This window comes from Talpa occidentalis, unplaced genomic scaffold, assembly GCF_014898055.3.
Source record: "Talpa occidentalis isolate TD23 unplaced genomic scaffold, MPIMG_talOcc4v2.1 talOcc4.2, whole genome shotgun sequence".
Classification (NCBI taxonomy): Eukaryota; Metazoa; Chordata; class Mammalia; order Eulipotyphla; family Talpidae; genus Talpa; species Talpa occidentalis.
In genome coordinates, this window is record NW_023602073.1 from 27,879,665 (window position 1) to 27,902,463 (window position 22,799).

Consider the following 22,799-nt stretch of genomic DNA (forward strand, 5'->3'; position numbering starts at 1 on the left):
ACAGAGTTTAGAATTGCAGTGATAAAGAAATTCAAAGACATGGAGGAAAAGTCAGAACACAAATGAATGTCCTTAGAGAAGAAATCAACAAGCTGTGAAAAGAAAACCAAGTACTAAATAAGATAAAAATGGAGTTTCAGCATTTCAAAAGAGAATTAAAGGTGATGAAAAACAGCAAAAGTTGCAGAAGATCAAGTGGAAAACGACTAAATGTAACTCAAGATGCAGATGTACAGAGAACCCAGGTAAAGAAGGAGAGAAACAAAATTTAAAAAATGAAGAAACACTCTGAGAACTATCCGACTCCATGAGAAAAGGCAACATGAGAATAATAGGAATGCCAAAGGGGAAAGAGAGAAAGAAGGCGACAGAAAATGCATTTAAGGAAGTAATGAAGGAGAAATTCCCAAATCTAAGGAAGGGAATAGATGGAGAAATACAGGAAGCTAAAAGAACCCCAGCATAGCTAGATAAAACAAGACTGTCAGAAGAAACATGATAGTAAATGTCCTAAAATTTCAGGACAAAGAAAGATTACTGAAGTTAGCAAAATGGAAGAAGCAGATACAATATAAAGGTACATCAACAGGGCCTCCCCTGGTGACACAGCGGTTGAGCGCTGGGCTGCGAAGCTGCCCGCAGCCTCTGCAGCGCCGGTTCGATGTCCAGCCGCCAGCAAGGGTCCCACATGGTGCGCAGACCTCTCCTGCCGCGCCCGCTGCTCCCCTCAGCAGTGTATTTCATCGGTCTGCCTGTTCTGTTCCCCGCTCTGGCTCTGGTGAATTCTCTCACCCTCCCGTGCATCTTACTTTACCCAGTGCTTGTATAAATAAATAAATAAATCTTTAAAAAAAAATAAAGGTATTGTAAACAGTGCTGCTATAAACATAGGGGTGCAGGTGCTCTTTAGAATTGATGTTTCTGTGTCCTTTGGGTAAATACCTAGGAGTGGAATTGCTGGATCATATGGAAGCTCTATGTTTAGTAGGTCCAGAAATCTCCACACAGCTCTCCATAGTGGTTGGACCAGTTTGCACTCCCACCAACAGTGCAGGAGAGTTCCTTTTTCTCCACACCCTCGCCAACATTTGTTGTTGCTAGTTTTTTTAATATGTGCCATTCTCACTGGTGTAATGCTCAGCGAAATAAGCCAAAAAGAAAAAGAAAAATGCCGGATGGTCTCACTCATAGCAGGAATCTAGAAAACTTAAATAAGGGACCAGGAAAATGAATAACTATAAGAAAGTGAAAATCAAAATCAACAAAAAACTATGAACCAGAGACACTTTTAGGGGGGCGGGGGCGGGAGGGGAGGGATTGGGGTCTGAATGGGGGGGCTGCAATTGTATGGGGAATATAAAAATAAAATTTATTATTTAAAAAAAAAATAAAAAAAATAAAGGTACACCAACAGGTAACATCAGAATTCTCTGAAGAAACACTGCGAGTGAGGAAAGAATGGAATGGCATGTTCCGAATACTTAAAAACTACCAGTCAAGAATATGCTGGCCTGCAAGACTCCCATTATATATGATGGAAAATGAAGGTCTTTTTCAATCATATATGTCAATGTGTTTGCAAAAAATAAACTGCCCCTCCAAGAAATATTGATGAGATTACTCTTTGAACCCCCAAAGAGGAACATAAATAATGAACTAAATAAGGAAATAGATAGTCCCGCAAAAATTAAGAATAAAACGGCAGTGAAGTGGTGGGGCATAAAATCAAGACACATAAATAAGTTGCCTTGATATACACAAGCAATAAGTTAGAAGAGGATCCCATTTATAATATACCGAAAACATTTAAATACTTAATAGTAAACCTAACAAAGAATGTTAAATATCTATACAAAAAAACAAACTAGAATGAGATACAAAGATTGGAAGAATCAACATCGTCAAAATGGCCTTTCTACCCAAAGCAATATACAGTTTCAATACAATTACAATGAAAATATTAATGGCATATTTCAAAGAACTGAAGCAAATATTACTGAAATTCATATGGAATCACAAAAGACCACAGATAGCAAAAGCAATCTTTTTTTTTTTTTTGAAGATCCATCCATTTATGCATACAAGAGCTGGGGCACAGGCCAGAGATGTGGGGGGTGAGAGGATTCACCAGAGAGAGAGTGGGGAACAGAACGGGCAGACTGACTGAAATACACTGCTGAGGGGAGCAGCAGGCGAGACAGGAGAGGTCTGCCTCGCCATGTGGGTTTCTCTCTGGCTGGCCCAGGATCAAACCCGTGCTGCAGAGGCTTTGGATTACCTCATTGTGCGGTGCTTAACCCCTTGCACCACCAGAGAGGCCCAGCAAAAGTAATCTTGACAAAGCAGACCTCAAGCTTTATCAGAAAGCCACAGTAATTAAAACACTCTGGTTTTTTGGTTTCAGTGAGTACAAAAACAGTGGAACAAAAGCAGACACACAGGCCAATGGAATAGACTTAAGAGCCCAGAAATACATCTACATATTTATACAGCTAATCTACATAGTTAACTATATTACATAGTTAATCTCTGACAAAGGAGCCAAAAACATACACTAGAACAAGGATAGCCTCTTGAAGAAACGGTGTTGGGAAAACTAAACAGCTGAAACAAGACCATGATCTCAAACCATACATAGAAATCAGCTCAAACTGGATCAAAGACTTGGATGTAAAACCTGAAACCATAAAGTACGTAGAAGGAAACATAGGTAAAACATTTCATAACATAAGCTTTAGTGATGCCTTTAGGGATCTGTCCACAACAGCAAGGAAAACAAAATAGAACATAATCAGCTTGGGCTACATCAAACTAAGAAGTTTCTGTACAGTGAAAGAAACTATAACTAAAATTAAAAAAAAAAAAACACCTTACTGAATGAGAAAAAATATTTGCCCACTATACATCTGATAAAGGACTAATATCAAATAATGCATAAAATTCTACAAAACCAAAATAGATAACCCAATCAAAAATGGGCCAAATAACCATATACCTTTCCAAAGAAGACACTAAAATGGCCAGCAGGCATATTAAGAAATGTTCACAATCTATTATTAGGGAAATGCAAATCAAAACCACAATGAGATATCACCTCACACCTATGAGAATGGCCTTACTTAGAAGACTAGAAACCAGTGCTGACAAGGATGTAGAGAAAGGTAATACCCCTCCACTGCTGGTGGGAATGCAAGCTTGTCCAGCCTCTATGGAAAGCAGTCTGGAGGTGTCACAAAACATTAAACATGCATCTGCCATTTGACCCAGTAATTCCACTCCTAGGCATCTACCCACAAAAAAAAATCAAAAAAGCAAATTTGAAAGTAAACTTTCACTCCCGTGTTTATTGCAGCAGTATTTACTATATCAAAACTATGGGCACAACCTAAGTGCACCCAGACAGATGAGTGGACCCAGAAGATGTGGTATACATACACGCTAAATTTGTATGTTTTCAAGCATGTCAAGCATGCAGAGCGTCCACTTTTCCAGTAGATGGTGCTGTTTGTCAGGGAGAACTATGTTTAGTTGCCTCTTCTGAGAGTTGGAGCACGGGCTTGGAGGGTCTGTCTCTAGCGGACATGGTGTCCATGGGCGTGGCCTTTCTGGGTTTCAGAGCTGAGTCTCTAATGTTTGCCAGCCAGGCTTTCAGCACAGCCTCCAAACGCTGTACAGCACAGCTTCCCTGCATCAGCTCAAGCTCTATACTGATCCCTGGGGGAAGGAGAAGCGAAGCCTTTCTGTGTTTTGTCTTCTTCACTGGGGAACTTTTCCATCTGGCTGGCGCCAATACTTTCACACAGTTAGCAGTGTGTTTTTCCACTGTAAGAAACTCTCCCTTCCCCAGGACTGCCCTACACAGGAATGCAGGTTTCAACCAGTTTCCACCTTGACAGGTGCCTCTCTCACCAAGTTTTGTTGTGTAGAATTGTATTGCCTTGGTATTTATTCTGCCACACATAGCTTTGGGCTCCAAAGTCCAGGGCAACTTTATGCAATGCGTAACCAGCCCAAGTATATTCAAGAGTTCTGAAAATTTACCTTTGTTTTCTTTTCTCATCCTTTGCTTTAAATCCTTCCTTGTTCAGGCCTCCCCCATGGCGCAGCGCTCAGTTCGATCCCCGGTTCGATCCCCGGCCGCCAGGAGAGGGTCCCACATGGCCCGCAGACCTCTCCTGCCGCCCGCTGCTCCCCTCAGCAGTGTACTAGTTAGTCTGCCTGCTCTGCTCTCCCCTCTGGCTCTGGTGAATTCTCTCACCCTCCCACGCTTCTGACTATACCCTGTGCTTGTATAAATAAATAAATATTTAAATAAATAAATAAATCTTTAAAAAAATTCTTTCTTGTTCAACAAAAGTTACCTTTATTTATTTACTTTATTACTGACTATTTTTTCTTAGCATTCCTTCAGCACTTACTAAGTCAATTAATATTATATAAATTAATGCACTTGTTTTAGAAAGGCCTAGCAAGTATATTTGTTCTTTACTATTGACCAATGGGGCTAGGATTGTGTCAAGGATTCCCATAGTTTTCTCAACTGAATTGAACCCACTGCTTGAAAGGTTACTCCTTAATCTATAAAGTTAGTTTTTGGACCATATAACTAAAACTTCCAAAAGATAATGCGTTTTAAATTTTACAAGTTTCTATGTTGTACACAAATAAAACCAGTTTACATGGAATACACAGAATGCTTCTGTCTTTTCTTCCTGCAGAAAAAGTTTTACACAAGGAATTCAGCTAATCATCATGTTGAATTCCAGGGCAGCCAGATCAACAGAATAGAGTCAAAACTAAGTATTATCCTTTCCTTTAAGGAAATTTCCTGAATACACCAATTTATTTCAATTTTCCAGAATTAATTGTAGAATAAAGCCAACTCAAGAGAAACTGAGAAATATGCTGTTTAACTGAAATTTGCATTTGTAAAACTAAATATAGTATTCTGTTTAGAAGGTGAAAAATATTGGAGAAAATAACTTCTTGCCCAGTACTCTAAAACTTAAATAAAACCCCCATGAAAAACTTGTTTTGTACTGATGGGAATGTAAATTTGGTTATTTATGACAGAAAACACTATGGATATTCCTCAAAAAAAGTAAAAAATATAAATATGGCCTACTTACATATGGCCTATTTACATATGGCCTATTTATTCCATTTCTGAGTATTTACATAAAGGATTTGAAAACACAAATTCAAAAAGGTATGTGCACCCCCAATGTCATAGCAGCATTGTTCACAATAGACAAGATTTGGGGAAAATCCAAGTGCCCTTTAGCAAATAATTGGATAAACATAATGTGGCATAAATACCCAATGGAAAACTATTCAATTATAATTTTGAAAAGATGAAATCTTGCCATTTGCAACAAGGTGGAGGTGGGGCAAGAGAGCATGATGCAAGTGAAATAATTCAGGTGGAGAAATACGAACACAATATGATTCTACCCACTTGTGAGAGATAAACAAAACTAACAATGTACAATACAAAACAAAAGTGACTCAGATTATTAGGACAAAATAGTGGTGACAATAAGGAAATGAGGAAAAGAGTAGGTAAATTAAGTGAAAAGGGTTAATTGGATGGAGAAGGATGGAAGCCAAAATTTTGGATGTGATCATAGTATAATATGAGCAGATGTTGATTTATAATGCTGTGCAACTGAAACCTATATAAGGTTATAAATCAATGTTACTAATCCCCTGGGGTTAAGCCTCCCTGGATCTGTGTCTAATTCACAGAATAACTGTGAAAATTGCAAGTCAAGAAATCACTAATCACTAAGCTAGGCATACTAAAAACAATGCATAAACCTTAATATGTAAGATGGGGTCAAGTTCTCTATGTGTAATTCAAAGGAGACATTGTGCATATTTGATTTGAAGAAACTGCAATAAGAATTTTCTATCCAGGGCCTCCCCGGTGGCGCAGCGGTTGAGCGCTTGGTTGCGAAGCTGCCCGCAGCCGCTGCAGCGCCGGTTCTATCCCCGGCTGCTCCCTGGCCCCCGGAGGAGGGTCCCACATGGTGCGCAGACCTCTCCTGCTGCCCGCTGCTCCCCTCAGCAGTGTACTTCGGTCCTTCTGCCTGCTCTGCTCCCCACTCTGGCTCTGGTGAATTCTCTCACCCTCCGGCACTTCTGACTGTACCAGTGCTTGTATAAATAAATAAATAAATCTTTAAAAAAAAAAAAGAATTTTCTATCCAGGGCCTCCCCAGTGATGCATCAGTTGAGCACTGGGCTGTGAAGCTGCCCGCAACCTCTGCAGCGCCAGTTAGATCCCCGGCCACCAGTGAGGGTCCCACATGGCATGACAGACCTCTCCTGTCTCGCCCTCTGCTCCCCTCAGCAGTGTCTTCATCAGTCTGCCTGTTCTGTTCCCCACTCTGGCTCTGGTGAATTCTCGCACCCTCCCACACTTCTGAATGTACCAGTGCTTGTATAAATAAATAAATAAATCTTAAAAAAAAAAAGAATTTTCTATTCAAATGACAAATTCCTCTTCTCTTTTCTTTCTCCTTTGCCATTATGTCATATGGGTACAACTACTCAATAACCTATTTTTTGATCAATTAATGATAAGTATTCAATATCTTACAGTTTTTTCAATATTCTAATTATAAACTTTTGACTCTCCACTTTATTTTAATAACTATTGATAGAAAATAAAAGTAGGAAATTGTCACGCTCATGTGTAACCAGAAGGCAATTTTATTTTTTCAAATTTTATTGATTTTCTAATTTCTTAGATAACTATATAATTTGGGGAGTAAAACTTCACACCTCCATATGAACATTTCACTCATAGTCCACCAAAGATAGAATGCCAAAGCCTATCTCAGTTCCTCCCTTATACCCTGCTCTCCCCACACTCTCATCTTTTCTGGTAACAATTTTATTATTCACAGAGCTTAAGAGTTATTTTTATTGTATTTTGCCATTTGTTTTCTTTGCTTATTTATATTCTTCCAATAAGTGAAACCATCAGGGAGCTGTCTTCACTTTCTGGTTTATTTCATTTAATATAATAACCTAAAGATCAATTTGCCCCCAAATTTACTTTATCATGGTTTCATAGTTGAGTATTTTTCCACTGAATATATAGTGCACAGTTTCACCATCTATTATCATCTATTATCAGTTGATGGACACTTAGGTTGGATCCATGTCTTAGATATTGTGAATAATGTTATGAAAACAGAAGTGCATAAATATTTTCTTATTAGTGTTTACATATTCTTTGGGTAATACTTAATAGGGGTACTGCTGGATTATATTTTAACAGAAATAACTCACTGCCTAGAAAGCCCCTACCATTAGTATATTTGACCCATTGGTTGCATCAGTAAACTTTTTTGGGTAACATATTCTTTTTAATTTTTTTTTTTATTGGGGGGCCTCCTAGGTGGAACAGCAGGTCGAGCGCGCGCTGTGTAGCTGTCTGCAGCCTCTGCAGCACCAGTTCTATTCCCAGCCAGCCAGGGAGAAACCCACATGGTGTAGCAGACATCTGCTGTCTCACCCGCTGTTCCCCTCAGCAGTGATTTTGGTCGTCTGCCTCTTCTGCTTTCCGCTCTATCTCTGGTGAATTCTCTCACCCTCCTGTGCCTCTGGCCTGTACCCCAGGCCTTGCATAAACAAATAAATCTTTTTTTTTTTTTTAATTGGGCCTAAGGGGTTAAACATCAGTGCTATGAAGCTATCCACAACTACTGCAGCACAAGTTTGATCCCTGGCCAGGGAGCTATCCACATGGCACAGCAGACCTCTTCTGACTCGCCTGCTGCTCCCCTCAAGAGTGTATTTCAGTGAGTCTGCCTGTTCTACTCCCTGCTCTGTCTCTGGTGCATCCTCTCACCCCCCACACCTCTGGCCAGTACCCCAGTTCTTGTATGCATAAATAAATAAATCTTTTTTAAAAAATAAAATTTTTATTAATTATTTTACATCATTGTAGTCCCCATAGTTCTCCCCCCTGCCATGTCACCGGTGAACCTTCACTATATTCTCTTGTGCGCTTCCCTGCCCTGTTTTGACCCCCTTCTCTTCCCTTCCTTTGCTGTATACCTCAGATCCATGATCAGCTTGCTAGTTTTGACTTTTCCTTGACCTTTGTAACATACGCATTCTTGAGGTTCATTACAGTTTCTTGCATCCTCTTGCAGTTAGAAGAAAGAAACTGCAGGACTCTAAGCCCAACCAGTCAGAGCTGGATTTGGAGCCACATGCAGAATGACCAAAAGTGACCGCAACAGGTAGGAACTCATCATAACACTGAAATCTCTGCCTCTAGATAAGATTTGGCCTCCATCTTACAAACAAGCCAGCATGATAAGAAATCAGCAACTGTACAGGCACCAGAGAAACATCACCCAAACATGTAAGTGGGAAACCAACCAATTATGGTGTTGCCTTGTTTCTTGCCAAAAGGCCCTGAAGTCTATAAATGGGATATTACCTAGCAATCAAAAAAGATAAACTCATGCAATTTGCAGCAACATGGATGGAGCTGGAAGGGATCATGCTCAGCGAAATAAGCCAGAAAGAAAAAGAAAAATACCGGATGGTCTCACCCATAGCAGGAATTTAGAAAACCTAAATAAGGGGCCAGGAGAAAGACTAATTATAATAAAGCAAAAATCAAAACCAACAAGCAACTATAAACCAGAGACACAATATGTATGGGGGGGGGTGGGAGGAGGCAGTAAGATGAAAAAAGGAGGGGTGGGAACTAAACCATGTATGAAAATGCATACATTGTACAAAAATGAAAAATGATGTAAAAATTATATAAAATAAAAAAATACATTAAGACACCAAGACTAACAAAAAAAAATTGATTGGTTAGTCTCTTCCGTCAGAAGGGGACTCCCAGGAGTTCTTGGCCCATCACTTAAAATAAACTCTGCTAATTTTGTATCCACCAGGTATCTAGAATTTTCATTGCATTCTAGAGTGAGATTCTCAAGTACTCACAAGAGGCAGATGGTGAAAATACGGTATTTCCATTTTTTTGTTTGGAAGAATCTCTGAATCATTTTCCATAAAGGCTACCACGAGTTACATTCCAACCAACAGTAGATGAGTGTACAATTTTCTCCACATCCTCCCTAACATTTGTTGCTTCTGGTCTTTTTGATATAGACTGTTATCACAAGGGTGAGGTAAAATCTCATTGTGGTTTTGATTTTAATTTCCATTATAAGTGATGTTGAGAATTTTTTAACGTGCCTGTGAATCATATGTGTGTCTTTGGAGAAGACACTTGCCCACTTTTTGACTGGGTTGTTTGCTGTTTTCTTGTTGATGTGACTGCTTTACATATTTTGGAAATCAATTCCATGTTAGATGTGTGATGTGAAAATTTCTTTTCCCAGTCCATAGGTTACCTTTTTGTTTTTGTGGTGGCTGCTTTCAAGGTATGAAAGCATTCAGTTGGATGCCTTGTTTGTTTTGTTTACCTTGTCATTATATTGCATTCCCAAATATATCTATGTAGTTGATGTGCAGAACTGTTCTCTCTCTTTTTTTAAAGATTTATTTATTTATTTATTTATACAAGCACTGGGTACAGTCAGAAGTGCGGGAGGGTGAGAGAATTCACCAGAGACAGAGTGGGGAACAGAACAGGCAGACCGATGAAATACACTGCTTAGGGGAGCAGCGGGCACGGCAGGAGAGGTTTGTTGCACCATGTGGAACCCTAGCTGGCGGCTGGGAATCGAACAGGAGCTGCAGAGGCTGTGGGCAGCTTTGCAGCCCAGAGCTCAACCTCTGCGCCACCAAGGGAGGCCCCACATATTCTCTTTTAAGTATTTCATGATATCAAATCATATATCCAAGTCTTTAATTGATAATTATTTTTTGTGTATGGATTTAGGTAAGGAATTTTTTTTTTGACCTGTGACTGCCACATTTCCCAGCACCATTTATTGAAGAGGCTTTCTTTTCTACATTGTATAGTCATGCATCCTTTGTCAAAAGATTTACTGTCATACTGCATGGGAATATTTCTGGACTTTCTATCAATTCCATTTGTCTATGTCTTTTTTGCATTCTGAATAGAAGAGTTTTTGCATTCTGAATAGAAATGGTCAGAGTGGTAATCCTTGTCCTGTTCCTAAACTTAGGGGAGCTGCTTTCAATTTTTCACTATTCAGTATGATGTTAGCTTTGATGATGGGTGTCTAATCTTGCCAAATGTTTTCTTAGTGCCTATTGAAATGTTCATGTGATTTTTATCTTTCTTTTTGTTATCTAGATGAATAGCATTGATTAATTTGCATATGTTGAGCTAAACTTGCATCCTTGGAATGAATTCTACTTGGCCATGATGAATAATTTGATTCGCCAAAGTTTTGTTGATTTTAGCATTTGTTTTCATCAAAGTTTTGTGTATAGGCTTTTTTTGTTCTATTCTTGTTTTGTTTAGGGATCTAGGTGATGTTGATAAAATATATTTTGGAGTGTTCCCCTTCCTTTGAAGAGCCTGAAAAGGATAGATATTAGTTGCTCTGTGGTAGAATTTGCTCAAAATGCCATCTGATCTTGGGATTTTATTCTTATAGAGAATTTTGATCTTCTTTTAATTATCATTGGTCTAAGTTGTTAATTTCATTTTGGTTTAGTCTTGGAAGGTTGCATGATTCTAAAAACATTGCCATATAAATTTTATATAATCAGATCCCATCAAATACTAGCAGTATTTCTAGGAAATTTAATTTAAATATTGATGTTTTTGTGAATCACAATGTTCAGGAAGCCATTTTTCTAAATGCAAAATGACATATACCAACATACATCATTGTTTAATTGTCAAAAGATAATACTAAAGATAAATATTAAAGAATTCTATGAAAATATTATGTATTAAATAGTGTATTTTATAACAATTAGAATATTAACTGTATCTTTACAGTAATATAACTATTAATGTAGTGTTCATAATTATTTTTGATGTCTATATTATTTAATTCAGCCGAAAATAAACTCTAAATATTTCACATTAATAGTTTAGAATGGGGAAAGATTTACTTGCAGTAGTACATTTATTTGAATTCATATTATACTATGTGCACAATATGTGACAGCAGTTACTTGTAATATGGATTCTTTATTATATTTAACTATCCATTTATCTGTCTTACATTTTTCCCTGCTTCCTAAATACTATCATTTACCAAGTAATATAAACATACTTATCTATGACAATTCCTTAGAGACAAATTCAAACTTTCCTGACACTCTCCAGTGAGAAGAGAGTAAGTCTCCTAGGAGGGAGGCAGGATAGATTCAGAGCAAGAAAATTGAAAGTATAATGTTTATATTCCTCTCTACCAGGAAACATAAAATTAAAATATATAGTAATCAGCACAGCATTGCATGCTTTCGTGTGTGTATAGGTGTGTGGAATTTAAGGCACTGTTAGGAAGGACCGATGATGTCTCCTGAGACACAGTCTCCCCGAGATCAAACAGTCCGACTACAACAAAAGCTTTTCAGCACATAGTCTTAGAGGAGAGGATTAAATGTATTTACAGCTAGTGAATTTTGGGAGGTTACTAGAAGAGTAGGCACAGAAAATAAGAGACTGACTCACCAGAAATAATAAACATCTGCTTCCCCGGCAAATGCTATGATTAAAGGTATGCGATATGACTGGTTAAAAAAAAAAAAAAGGGTATGGAAAATCATGTATTAAAATGTGAAAATGGACGGTCAATACCCAAAGCATCTTTTATTTTTGGCAGTTATTTTAATTAGTATTTTTTTGTGCTTGTAAGAGTATAACTAATTTGCTAAACTTGCCATTATCACTGTTATAAAATAAGTTTCTAAATGTATTATTTCATAGAAATATATGTATAACTTATTGTTGGAAAATAGAAATATCTACATTGCTCCTTATATACTAATCCAATCATATGATAAGATATTTTTTATTGGGTAATGTTAAAGTATCATCAAGCTAAATAGTAGGTTCTTGATGAAGTGATTATGGAGACATTGTGGAGAGCAATAAGTGATTATTTCTATAATCTTTAATGACCAATTTATACAAACCACTTTTCATATTAAAATGATACTTTTAATATGAAAAGTATCAAAAGCATTTTAAAATGATACTTTCATAATAACAAAAGTTGATATTTAGTTTCTTGTATGCTAGACACTGTACTTAAGTGTTTCAGATACAAAAATCTAATGATGTAACACATTTTTTTTTGGTTGATTAAAAATAAAATATTTCACTTGGATGGGGGAAGCAAGAGAACAAAGTGGAGATTGATCACAATGGAATATGATGCAGGAATATGGGTGTTTGTCATTAGGTGTGGTGTGAAGACAGCACCTAAAAGAGGGTATCCTATACCTCTAAATCATATGCAAAATTGTAAGCCAATGTTACCTCAGTAAATGAATAAACAAATAAATAGATGCAGTATGGAGTCAGTCAAGGATCATTTCTAATTTTGTGGAGCTGGATTATTTTCAAAGCAGAACTTTCCAAAAAGAATGTTTGTCTTGGATATAGAGGCTGAATAATGTGCCACATGAAGTCAAGCAATTAAAATCTATTAAAATCAGGGCCTCCCTGGTGGCACAGCGGTTGAGCGCTGGGTTGCGAAGCTGCCCGCAGCCTCTGCAGCGACAGTTCGATACCCGGCTGCTCCCCGGCCACAAGAGGAGGGTGCCACATGGCGCGCAGACCTCTCCTGCCGCCCGCTGCTCCCCTCAGCAGTGTACTTCGGTCCTTCTGCCTGCTCTGCTCCCTGCTTTGGCTCTGGTGAATTCTCTCACCCTCCCACGCTTCTGACTGTACCCAGTGCTTGTATGAAATAAATAAATCTTTAAAAAAAAAATAAAATCATCTTATTTCCCTCCCCTATTTCTTTCATACATCCAACTATCACTGACAGTCAGTTTCATTACTTTAACCTTCATAATTGTTATGGTGTTTAATGGCCACTTAATCATTTACTATATTGAATAGGAATCTATAAATATAATTCATTATCAGGCAGGAAGCTCCTCTATCTTTAGATTATATCATAGGGCTGATTTGCTTGATGATTGGCTCTTAATTTGGATTATTTTTATAGACTGATAATAATAGAAACTATTCCATGCTGTGTCTCATGAGTTCATTAACATGAGGCTTTAAAGACTAGATGTTTTGATGGCAGACACATTGCATTTTAATGATGATCCCTCTTTTTTATGCATACCTTGCTTCTACAGAGTTTTCATTTGTAACTCAAAACAGCTCAGCAAGAAATACACAGGGGCTTCATCATCCTAACTTCATTTGGAAATAATGCTTCAGTAATTTTTAGTCAAGAAAAGTTATCAGGTGAGAGAAGCACCGTCCATGCAAAGTTCTGCTGCCTGTGTTTCTCCCTTCTGCAGATGCCTGACACCTGCCTTGAACATCTCACTCTCTTTCCATAGACACTGATGAATACTAAACATACTTGGCATGCACATAAAGTTGACCTATTTAGTCTGGGTACCTAGACTCAGGTCAACATAGAGTAAATCCTGAAAATAATAGAAAGTTTCATTTTTAAGAAAAAGTCAGAATTTACCTGGTTCAATATTATTCTAAGTGACAGATACTGCCAGAAAGAATTATATGACTATATTTGTATTCTCACCTCCACTCATTACATTTATTTTTACATGACGATATTTATTTTTTAAAAGAATATCATTCTTTGTCACCTCATATATCTTGAAGATTTACAGACCTTCGGTACCTCTAATATCTAGTTTAATTAATTGTATCTAAATTTCGTGAAGTTTTCAAATGTAGTTCTCACACAAGATACTTTCTTATTGATCTGTGAATCAAAAACTATCAAATGGTAACAGTATGCACCTAGTCCTCCCTGTGTGCCATCTACCTGTGATTTCTCCCCTTTTCCTGCATGCCTGACTTGAATTCCCAATACAAGCATTTGCATTATCTAGGGCTGTCTAAATGGACATGTGTATTATTGTAAGAAATATTTGTGATGCCACTACTTGAGAGGATGTGTTGTCCTTTTTGGGGTGTGGCTTCTTATCTCCATCAGCATCACAAAGAAATATCAGTTTCTTTCATATACATATATATATTTATAAAGACATATTTGAATTTTATTTATTTTTTAAAGATGTGTTTTATTTATTTATGCTACAAGAACTGGAGTGTAGGCCAGAGGTGGGGAGGTGAGAGGATTCCCCAGAGACAGAGCAGGGAGTAAACCAGGCAGACCTACTGAAATAAACAGCTGAGGGAAACAGCAGGCGAGACAGAAGAGGTCTGCTGTGCCACGTGGATTAGCATCCTGGCAGCGGATAGAACTCGTGCTGCACTGGCTGGCAACAGCTTGATAGTGCTGAGACTTTAAGCCCTGTGCCACCAAGCCCTTTGCATTTTAACTGACAGATGATATGACAAATTCTCCACATGCAGTTTTCTATGCAACTTCACACACTCTTATTAAGGAGTCAGAATATTTAAGAATATTTTTTGAGTTAAAAAATAGTGTTTCTGTCTTCTTTGTCTCAGTCTTAGTAGAATTGTGCTGCTACATAGGAACAGTTATTAAAATTAATTACAATGCAAAGGGAACTTTTATGAACACTTTACTATATGTTAATGCATTCTAATAAATGGCTTGATATGTAGCAAATTTCTCCATCATCATATACATTAACACACCTTGAAATCATGTAGTTGTTGCTTAATATTTACAGAGATTTGAATTATGCCAGTTATTCCCATCATTAACTACTGGGAACTTTGTTATAGCTCAGTGAATATCGAAATTAGTACATTAAATGATCCATAATACACAACTATTTTTCTAGGATAGAACATTTATGTGACATTTGTATGTATGTATGTATATAAGCATGTATGTGTATATATGTATGCATTTTTTGTTTTTCTCCTATTCATCATGGCAGATAAATAGGAATATATGAAATGCAGATGAAGATAATGAACAAGAGGAATGATTAAGGACTGTGATGTAAAAATCCACAAGACTGAGTATACATGAAGGTAAATCTGTTTTTCTAGTACAAACATATAAGGCACTGCTATAGCTAATACTGAATACTTAATCATGTTTCTAAGTGATTTTGGGGTATTAATATACTTAATCCTCTTAGCAGTCCCATTAGGAAGACCCTACTGTCACCTCCTTTATAAATGTAACAATTGAGGAACAGATAAGTAAATATCAGCTTTGTCCCAGCATTCAATTGCTATGCTAGGATTCTGACCCAGATAGTATCCAGAATACTCTTAATTATTATGTTATTTAGTATGTTTTTGTATGTGTATATTTCTGTCTGTGAGTGTACAGGTATATGTATTTATGGAAAAATATGTATCATTCTAGATGTTTTATGTACTTTTTATTTGTCTATACATAATAATTTGGAAACTTTTACATATACTGGCATAAGACATTTGTGTGGAACAAATGATCATGCGGTATAGACAAAGATATTGTAAGCAAGAACTCAGGTTATGCTAATGAGCAGATAGAGTCCAGAACAATAAAGGTGAAACTCCCTCATTTTTCTGCCCTTATATGGATAACACTGCTTAGAAGTTTGGTTGATAACATTTAATAAAAACAATCTAAAATATAGTATATCCACAAAAGAAGCATGAATATTTTATGACTTGTCAAGACTCATAATTATTACATTGAGAATAAAATAACTGTCACATATGAGATATTTGAGGAAGATCAGATTTAATATAAATAACTTTAGAAAATAGAATATGCTCAATGGGCAGAATATATAGGCAGACAGAGTAAAGTTTAGCATTTAAGCTTTTATTCATTTCATGAGAACTTGTTTGTTATTAATTGTGGTGAATCTAGTGATCAGCAAAAGTAAATAAATAAATGTCTCTCATTTGTATGTTTCTCAGAAGCTACACTCATGAAGTCATTAGCAATTAATCATAATTGGAGTGCTGTAAATGTGTCATAGCAGTTACAGAATGATGGGAAGTAAAGTTAAGGGGTCAGGTAACTGACTAGTGTGGGGGCCAGAGAGTGCAGGAATTGGGAAGAAGTTTCCTGAGAGGAGGCAAAGCTAGAACTTAAACATAGAAAGGTAGTTCAGTGGGTAAAAAAAAAAAAAAAAACACAAAGGAGGCCAAGGGAAAGTCCTTGTGGGAAAATATGTGCAAATAAAATGAAGCATAGGCAAGCAAGGCACAGATTTAAAGATGGAAGTATTATTCATGGGAAGAGTTGACTACAACATGAGCCCCATGAGTGTTGACATTAAAGTTTCTATCAATAGATTTTCATTAATTGTATTTAGAATTTTGAATTTTGATGTGAAACAATGTTAATTTGCAGTTATCAAAGAGCAGTATGATGAAGAAAGAATAGCAGATGAGCAATATCAACAAAAGGAATTTTTTGCAATGATGAAATTATATCAGGAGTACAAAATAGATATATGTAGGGTTTGACAATCTTCTAGTGAATTGTTATTCACTCAATACATTCTTCTCCTTGTCAAAAACCTTCTCCACCATGCAATCTAAACTCATCAGTCACCAGAACATACCCTGGATTGAATTCCGTGCAATTCAGCATTATTTACTTATTGAATGCTTCCCTTCACTAAATAAGTTCCATTTGGGGAAAAAAAAAAACGGTGCTTTCTTTTTTATTGCTGACTTCAAGGACCTAAAAGAGTAGTTTCAAAATAATAAAAACAATATGTACTGGCATTTTAAAACTCTGGTATAATTTACATATAATATTACATATAACATTATATTAACTTCAGATATACCAAAAAATGGTTCAATATTTGTACAACTGAAAAATAAACCTCAAAGACAAGTCTAGTTACAAATTGTTACTATACAAAGTCAAATATTTTTTCTTGCAACAAGAACTTTTAAGGTTTTTTTTGAAACTTGCAAATATCTAATACAATATTACTGAAAAGATACAAATTTACAGTTATAAAATAAATAATTCATGGGAATATATGTAATAAATACATATTGAATGAATGTTGATGAAAACAAATCAGTGGTAACCTAAATCAAAGACATAGATAGGTATGAAAGGATCTTGGTCTGGTTGTATTGACAACAGATTAAAAGAAGGGATGAAGAAAGACGAGCTAAAATTAGGGTTTGTTTTTTTTTCATTTTATAATTGGAGTCTACATATATTTTGAATAAGTAAACTGGAATAGTGAACATAGAGTAGCATTTGGTTCCAAAAGGTGTGAGGTTCAGTGTAATTTCCAAACTTTGATTTTTAGAAACACAGATTAAAAAAAATTATCATCTGATACTGAAACTCATTAAATGTAATATAAAGATTTATAATTGTATTGGAACACATCCTGATGACTTTTCCTTTTTCTTTGTCAGGATATGAACCTCAATTGTTCTTTGTGGCAGGAAAACAGCATGTCTGTCAAACACTTTGTATTTGCACGGTTCTCCGAGGTCCCTGAACAGTGCTTCCTTTTATTTACTCTCATCCTACTCATGTACTTAGTCTCACTGACAGGCAACGCTCTCATAGCTCTAGCCATATGTACCAATCCTGTTCTCCACACACCTATGTACTTCTTCCTAGCCAACTTGTCTTTCTTGGAGATTGGTTACACTTGCTCGGTCATACCTAAGATGCTGCAGAGCCTTGCAAGTGAGGCCCGAGGAATCTCTCGGGAGGGCTGTGCCACACAGATGTTTTTCTTTACACTTTTTGGGATCAGTGAGTGTTGCCTCTTGGCAGCCATGGCTTTCGACCGCTATGTGGCCATATGTTCACCACTTCACTATGCAACACGCATGAATCATGGAGTGTGTGCCAGTTTGGCAGTGGTTTCCTGGGGAGTGGGGTGTATTGTAGGCTTGGGCCAGACCAATTATATTTTCTCCTTGAACTTCTGTGGCCCTTGTGAAATAAACCACTTCTTCTGTGACCTCCCCCCTCTACTGGCACTTGCTTGTGGGGATACATCTCAAAATGAGGCTGTTGTCTTTGTTGTGGCCATCCTCTGCATTTCCAGCCCATTTTTACTGATTGTTGCATCCTACTGCAGAATTCTAGCTGCTGTGCTGGTTATGCCATCACCTGAAGGACGCCGCAAAGCTCTTTCTACTTGTTCTTCTCACCTCCTTGTGGTATCGCTGTTCTATGGATCAGGATCTGTCACCTACTTGAGGCCCAAAGCTAGCCATTCACCTGGAGTAGACAAACTCCTAGCCTTGTTCTATACAGTGGTTACATCTATGATTAACCCCATCATATATAGTTTACGGAACAAGGAAGTCAAGGCAGCTCTCCGCAGAACCCTGGGCAAAAAAAATATTTTTGGCTCCTGGATAGATCCCAGAAGGTGATACAAATCTTATCTTTGGAAAGAATGCACACACAGTGAAAGAGTAGAAAAAAGAAACAAAATACTCTCTGCCTTTCAACCTCTCTTTTAATTTATCTTCTTTATTAACATTGATTATAATGTCTTTGGAGACACCTCTGTTCTTACAGTAAAGTTCTGATTGTTGAATTCTGGAAGGTAGTTTAATACCATAGAATTTTATAAGTGAGTCATAAACTAGACAGGTTTCTCCTAAGTATGTTTTTCTAGGCAGATTGCAAGTCAGAAGCCTGGCAAACTTCACCCTAAAATCTTAGTCATTTTCTACCTTCTGAGGAATCCATCTGACATCTGTGTTGGTCACTGGGATGTGTTCCCACATATATCTGTCCCACCTGACTCTTCACTCCCTCATAAGTCTATGTAGTACATTATTTTCCTACATAAAATGTTATAATTCTTTAGCTTTATTAACAGATATAGTGTTGTATTATTTTTATGAGTTTGTGTACCATAAAAGTATGAAAGCATGCAAAAAAAAGCAAACTTATAGTTCAGAGGCATTTGCTGTAGAATATTAAAAGAAAAAAAGTGAATTTTTTTATCAAGATTTCCCATGGTGAAAATGTTTTTGAAAAAAAAAACATGTCTAAATGCAAGAATGGAAGAAGAAAACTGAATTTAAGAGAACATAAATGATTTAAATGTTTTATGTAATTTACACAATTTACATATGTACAGCTGAATTCTGACACTATAATATTTGGAAATCACCCAATACCTTTGTATTAAAAAGGATTAACAAGGCTATAATACAATGTAGTACTCTTAACACCTGTGGTAGAAATGTCTTTGATCTGATCATCTAGTTTTCATAAAGCTACTATGATCTATGAGGGGATTAATAACTATTCTTATTGTTATAATAAGAAAAAGAATAGAGAACTGTGAATGTTACATGTCTTAACTTAAGGTTATCCCCCAAATAAATTAAAGAAATTTAAGTCAGTTGTGGAGAGTTGAGTCCTGGTCTACTGGGAGGCAGTCAGTGTCATCACAGAGTAGGGACTCTCTGAGACTCAGCTGCCAAACATCCACTCAGGTAGATTAATGCAGTTCATGTGTAAAAATATCTTAAAATATTTAAAATATTTAATGGTAGACTTGTTTTAAACAACTATGAGTTTTGCAGCAAATTTATACAAGATACAAAAATTTATTCCCACCATATTATTCTAAGTCTGTAATTATCCAGTGCAAATATTTGATTTTTACTTTAGTATTTTCTTGCTACTGACACATTTCTTAAGATACATTATTTTACCAAAACATGATTTTGAAAACTGTTAAAATATTAAAAAATACCAAAAATGGGTGTTTTAGAAGATCTTAATGTATATATTTAAAATACATTATCATTGATATCCTCAATATTTTCACTATTGAATATTTCTGAATATTGATAATAGCTAGAAATCATTTACCATCTTTGATCTCAAACTCTGTGTTGTTTTGCGAAATTCATTTTCCTAAGCACAGGCTATAACAACACTATCAACAATAATAACTACCATTCATGGAGACCATTCATGCTCATTAAATATTTGTATAATTTGAACTTCAAAACCACCCTTCTACAATTATTGTGCTCCATCTACACATGTGGAAACTCGGTAACAGTAGACTGAAACAACTAACCCTCACCCTGAGCAAAACACTTACCAGTATTCAGTCTAAGCAGTTTGGTTCCTGAATCAGGGAGGGGAGGCTCCACTAGATGATTTCTAGGAAGATTTGTTCTACTTATTATGATTTCCTGCATACTTTGCCCCGAGATAAATGTATTGCCATGGTCTTTAGGCTTATTTCTTATATCTAAGTTTTTTATCCATTTTGAGCTGATTTTCATGTATGGTGTGAGATTAAATGTTCAAATTTCATTGTTTTGCATGTAGCAGTCCAGTTTTCCCAATACTATTTATTGAAGAGTATTTCCTTGTCCCAGCGTAAACACTTCATTCTTTATCATCAACAAATTGTTCATAAATATGAACAAGAGAGCTTGGCTATTCAGGGTCTTTTGTCATTCTATATGAATTTCAGTGTTAGTCACTCCATTTCTTAGAAGAATGACATTGAAATTTTAATTGGGATTGCATCAAATTTTTAATTTTCTTTGGGTGGGATGGTTATTTTGACAATTCTTCCTACCCATAAGCAGGGGATATTTTTGCACCTCTGCCTTCTACTCATTTTAACAATGTTTTATATTTTTTCTTACCTCCTTTGTTAAGTTTATATCCAGGTATTTTTTATCACTTTGTTTCTTTCTTTTTTTTTTTTTTTTTGGTGATATTGTAGAGGGGTTGGTTTTTAATTTCTTCTTATTCTAGATCAGTATTTGTATATAAGAAAGCAACTAATTTATGTGTGTTGATTTTTTTAATCCTCCCACTTTCCTGAACTGACTTATTTAAGAGTACTATTTTATTCATTTTTAAAAATTGTATTTTTTAATTTTTTTTTTAAATTGTATTAGGAAACATTAGGTTATAACACAAATTTGACTTTGGGATATAGTTTCAGACCTCATTAGATACATGTTATGACACTAGGCCCACCTCTAAAATGGTCATAATACTCCACCACATATCTGATTCTAAAATTCTTTTAGTGTGGGGAAAAAAAACAAATATAAACCTCCATTTTACATGAATAACTGCACAATAATAAAATAAAGTCTTAGAGATGATGATTTCAATTTTATTTACAGGGTTCTATAAAAATATGAAATGTATTTGTCATATCACTTATTGCTAAAATATGAAAAAGTTTAAGTAAACTAAAGAGTGGTTTAGTACAAGACAAATGCTAAATAGATGAAACTAACAAGTGAATGGGGGCAGAAGAAGATGTGGTATATATATATACTCAATGGAATACTACTGAGCTACAAAAAATATGAAATTTTGGCACCTCCCCGGTGGCACAGCAGTTGAGCACTGGGTTGCGAAGCTGTCCACAGCCTCTGCAGCACCAGTTCTATCCCCGGCTGCCAGCGAGGGTCCTACATGGTGCAGACCTCTTGTGCTGCCCACTGCTCCCCTCAGCAGTGTACTTCGTCAGTCTGCCTGTTCTGCTCTCCACTCTGGCTCTGGTGAATTCTCTCACCCTCCTGTGCTTCTGACTGTACCCCAGTGTGTGTATAAATAAATAAATAAATAAATCTTTAAAAAAAAAGAATCTTTAAAAAAATATGAAATTTTTTTCATCTATAATAACATAAATGGAAGTGGAGAGAATAATGCTAAGCTAAATATTAAGCAGAATGTAAATGACTAATACAGGATGATGTGTGGAATATCAGAATGTAAATGACTAATACAGGATGATGTGTGGAAAACAAAAGAACAGACTAAAGTTAAGCAAAACAAACCCTAGAAATCTGATTATAGAGCATGTTTATCAGAGGGAAATGGAGGGAAAAGGGGAGTAAAGTGTGGAGAGGGCTGAATGTAATATGGTGAAGGAGGACTATGGGTACTTTAGTAGTGGGTATGGTGTGGTTGACATATATCTGAAATGTTGTGAACCTATACCACCAAATGGAATATAGTGCTGTAAATCAATTTTACATCAACTGAAAGTTTATGCACCTTTTATTTTATTATTATATTATATTTATTTACTTTATGCACCTTTTATTTTATTATTATATTACATCAACTTAAGGTAATAAAAGGTGCATAAAGTAAATAACAAAATCACATTTAAAGTTTGAAGGGGAATAAGGACTAACTCTGGTAAATAATATTTTGACTAGAAACTGTAGACTGAATTACATCTATCTAAGACTAAACGTATATATGTATGTCATTTATGTAAGATTATTTTTCTGTCTCCTGAGTGGACCTAGAAACAATGATTCCTTAGTAAAATGGAGCACATTGAGTACATTTTCTTGGCTTCTAAATACTATTCTCTGGTAAAGAAAACAGCAGATTTCCATGGAAAAATGAAAGATTCCAGGAATTAAACCAGAAAAATACAAAATGAGTCTGGAAAAAGTTGTGGTACAAGAAACTAAAGAAGTGTTTGAGAAGGAGGTATGAGAATGTTGAAGGGACACAGGGGTCAACGTGAAAGAGGCCTCAATAGCTAAAGATAAAAATAATACAGGTAGGAGCCAGACCTGCATTGGTAGTCTTAGTCACCTTTGGGAAGTAACCCTGGCACTGGATTCAGCCACCAGAGACTTAGAAGTCATCGCATACCCCACCCTGAGCCACACAGGGAATCATCCAACTTCAGCAACCCCGAGATACCCTATAGTAAGCACACTTAAAGCTGGAGCCAGCCATCAGCAACTGAGAAGCAGACACTCCAGTGTGGGCCGCCACATAGGGACCTTT

General features: G+C 36.3%; 1 protein-coding gene across 1 annotated transcript; it reads left to right on the forward strand.

The window, feature by feature from the left end:
• The first annotated feature begins 17,431 nt into the window (after positions 1 to 17,431).
• Positions 17,432 to 18,447, forward strand: LOC119251083 (olfactory receptor 10C1-like). The gene is made up of 2 exons (XM_037518580.1): positions 17,432 to 18,374; positions 18,413 to 18,447. Exons 1-2 carry the CDS (start codon positions 17,432 to 17,434, stop codon positions 18,445 to 18,447), a joined length of 978 nt encoding a protein of 325 aa, XP_037374477.1.
• Positions 18,448 to 22,799: the final 4,352 nt, after the last annotated feature.

What these genes read in the sequence shown, in the direction of transcription:
- LOC119251083 (XM_037518580.1), top strand. Translation starts at nt 17,432, where the DNA reads ATGAACCTCAATTGTTCTTTGTGGCAGGAAAACAGCATGTCTGTCAAA. An exon ending in CAGAACCCTGGGCAAAAAAA is followed by an intron (nt 18,375 to 18,412) that starts ATATTTTTGGCT and finishes AGAAGGTGATAC; the next exon opens with AAATCTTATCTTTGGAAAGA.